Consider the following 2,377-nt stretch of genomic DNA (forward strand, 5'->3'; position numbering starts at 1 on the left):
AGGAGGAAGTCAATCTTGCAAGCTGAAGCAGGGAACTGCTAAGGCAGCTGCACCCTGGTGTGACCATCACAAAGCAAGAAACCCAGAGCTAGAAAGGCGAGGCTCACCACCCATTTATCCCTCCGCCTTTCAATTAGTCCCACATGTGATTATCGGCCTGGTTGGCACAATTAACTAACTCATGGTGGTAACATCCCATTTGGATACATCGTAGCCATTGGACCCCCCTGGTCTGGGGAAAGCAGCTGGGTGTGTGCCAGGGAAGCCACCCACTCTAGGAAATGGGACCAAAGTCTTGGCTACAGGCCCATTCATCCTTGGAAAGGAAGCTGGGTTTAGATTCAGGGTCCCAGTTGGCCTTGCAAAGGGGGCTGGGTTGAGACCTGCAGGGACTGCGGAAGAGCCCAGGGCCCAGCTGATCTGGAAAAACCCACTTGCCCCGGGCCTAATGAGCCGGTAGACCTTGGAAAGGTGGCTGAACTTGGACCCTGCAGGCCAGTGGCCCTTGAGAAGTTAGATGGGGTGGGGCCTAATAGCCCAGAAGCTCTTGGGAAAATTGTTGGACTTGAGCCCTGGAGGCTAGCAGACCTTTGAAAAGTAGTAGGATTTGAAGCCAATGAACCCGAAGACTGAGTGAAGGCAGTTGGGTTCAGTCCCCCTGGACCTGTCCCCCTGGGGAAGGGGTTGGCATTTATTCCCACGGGACCAGAGGGCCTTGAGAAATGAGCTGAATTAGGGCCCATGGGGCCAGGTGCCCTTAACATGGGAGATGGATTTGGTCCTGGAAAGCCAATTCCTCTAGCGCTAGGACCAGCATTTGGGCCGATAGTGCCAGGGACTCTTGCCATGGAGGAAGGGTTTGTACCCATGTTTCCAGAAGCTTGTGAGAAAGAAGCTGAATTTGCTTCCAAAAGACCTGCTGCTCTTAGAATGGGAGCAAGATCAAGACCTTGAGGTCCAGTCATTCTTAAGTTAAGACCAGATCCTGTGCCCAAGAGGCCACCACCTGCCTGGTGTCTGGATTAGGGCCCTGACCTAGGCCACTTGCTCGTGGGTTGGTCCCAAGGGCTGGACCCAGGCCACCTACCCTTGGGTTGGGTCCTAGGCCTGGGCCCAGGCCACTGGCCCTTGGGTTGGGTCCAAGACCTGGGCCTTGAAATATCCCTGACCTGGGAGCAGGATTTGAACCCAAGAAGCCTGATCTCAAGTTGGGACTTGGTCCTGGGCCATGGCCATGGCTAACCTGCCTAGGATTGGGAAGACCATTCCCAGAGGACAAAAGGACACCTGTTCTCAAGTTGTGCCCAGGTCCAGAGCCCATGGGGCCGCCACTTCTGGAGTCAGGACCCGCTCCTAGGAGACCACTTGTCCTTGGGTTGGGCATAGGACCTTGGCGTGGGTGCCCTCCTAACCTTGAATTAGACAGAGGCCCTGGGTCCAGGCCTGGACCCAAGAGGCTACCAGGCCGTGGGAAAGAAACTGCACCTGTACCAGTGAGGTTCATCCCTCTTGGAAAGGAAATCATACTTGAGTCATGAGCACCGGCAGGGAAGGGTGCTGGATTTGAAGCCAACAAGGCTGATGGAATTGGAAAAGAGGGGTTCCTTGGAAACCCAGATTCGCGCCAAGTGAACCAGCCATGAGAAAGGGATGAGTTCCCACTCAGTGGGTGTCCTGTGCTCAGAACAGGACCCCCCTGTGGTCCCAGCGAACCGTCCAGCCGTCCTCGGGGTGGCAGCAGAGCACGGTCCAAGGAGTTGGGCGCTCTCTGGGGAAAATCCGGGGTTCTTTCATACTTTCTTGGGGATGCTGGTGAAAATGGGCTTGGGGCTGGTTTTGAAAAGGATCTTGTTTTTGATGAGTGCTGTCACCAGGTACCGGGTGCTAGTCTCGCAGCTAAACTCATCACAGTCCTGTTCTCCAGACGTGTGTTTGATAAGGATGGCAAAAGGTTTCTCCAGGTGGATGATTTTCCCATACAGGCTTTGATGCCCCACGATCAGCACAGGGACTCCCTCAGTGGTGTAATGTAGGTCTCCCAGGAGGTTTCCAGCTAATCCGGTGCTGTAGCGAGCCTCGATCTCCCCCTGTAGCTCCATCAGCACCCACTCTGCCAGGTCTCCAGCCCCAGCACTGGAAACAACAATTTGTACCATGAGCTTTCTGTCTTTAAAAAGCAACTGGCCACAAACTGCAATGGCAGTTGCTGAGCGCTGCCGCGCGGCGAACAAGCAACAACCGAATCTCCCATCGCTGTCGCCCGGGAAGGTCAACCTTTTTGCTTTTTTAACATTTTATTAGGGGCTCATACAACTGTTATCCCAATCCATACACACATCAATTGTGTAAAGCGCATTTGTACATCGTTTCTCAAAAC

General features: G+C 54.1%; 1 protein-coding gene across 1 annotated transcript; it reads right to left on the reverse strand.

Annotated features, from left to right (window-relative positions):
• Nucleotides 1-1,786: 1,786 nt before the first annotated feature.
• LOC101649740 (chromosome transmission fidelity protein 8 homolog) lies at nucleotides 1,787-2,195 on the reverse strand. Its single transcript, XM_045293230.1, has one exon. The coding sequence runs from the start codon at nucleotides 2,154-2,156 to the stop codon at nucleotides 1,791-1,793; it is 366 nt and encodes a 121-aa protein (XP_045149165.1). The 5' UTR covers nucleotides 2,157-2,195; the 3' UTR covers nucleotides 1,787-1,790.
• Nucleotides 2,196-2,377: the final 182 nt, after the last annotated feature.

This window comes from Echinops telfairi, unplaced genomic scaffold (genome assembly GCF_000313985.2).
Source record: "Echinops telfairi isolate 266 unplaced genomic scaffold, ASM31398v2 ScPeMD7_1713;HRSCAF=2227, whole genome shotgun sequence".
In the NCBI taxonomy this organism is placed as follows: domain Eukaryota; kingdom Metazoa; phylum Chordata; class Mammalia; order Afrosoricida; family Tenrecidae; genus Echinops; species Echinops telfairi.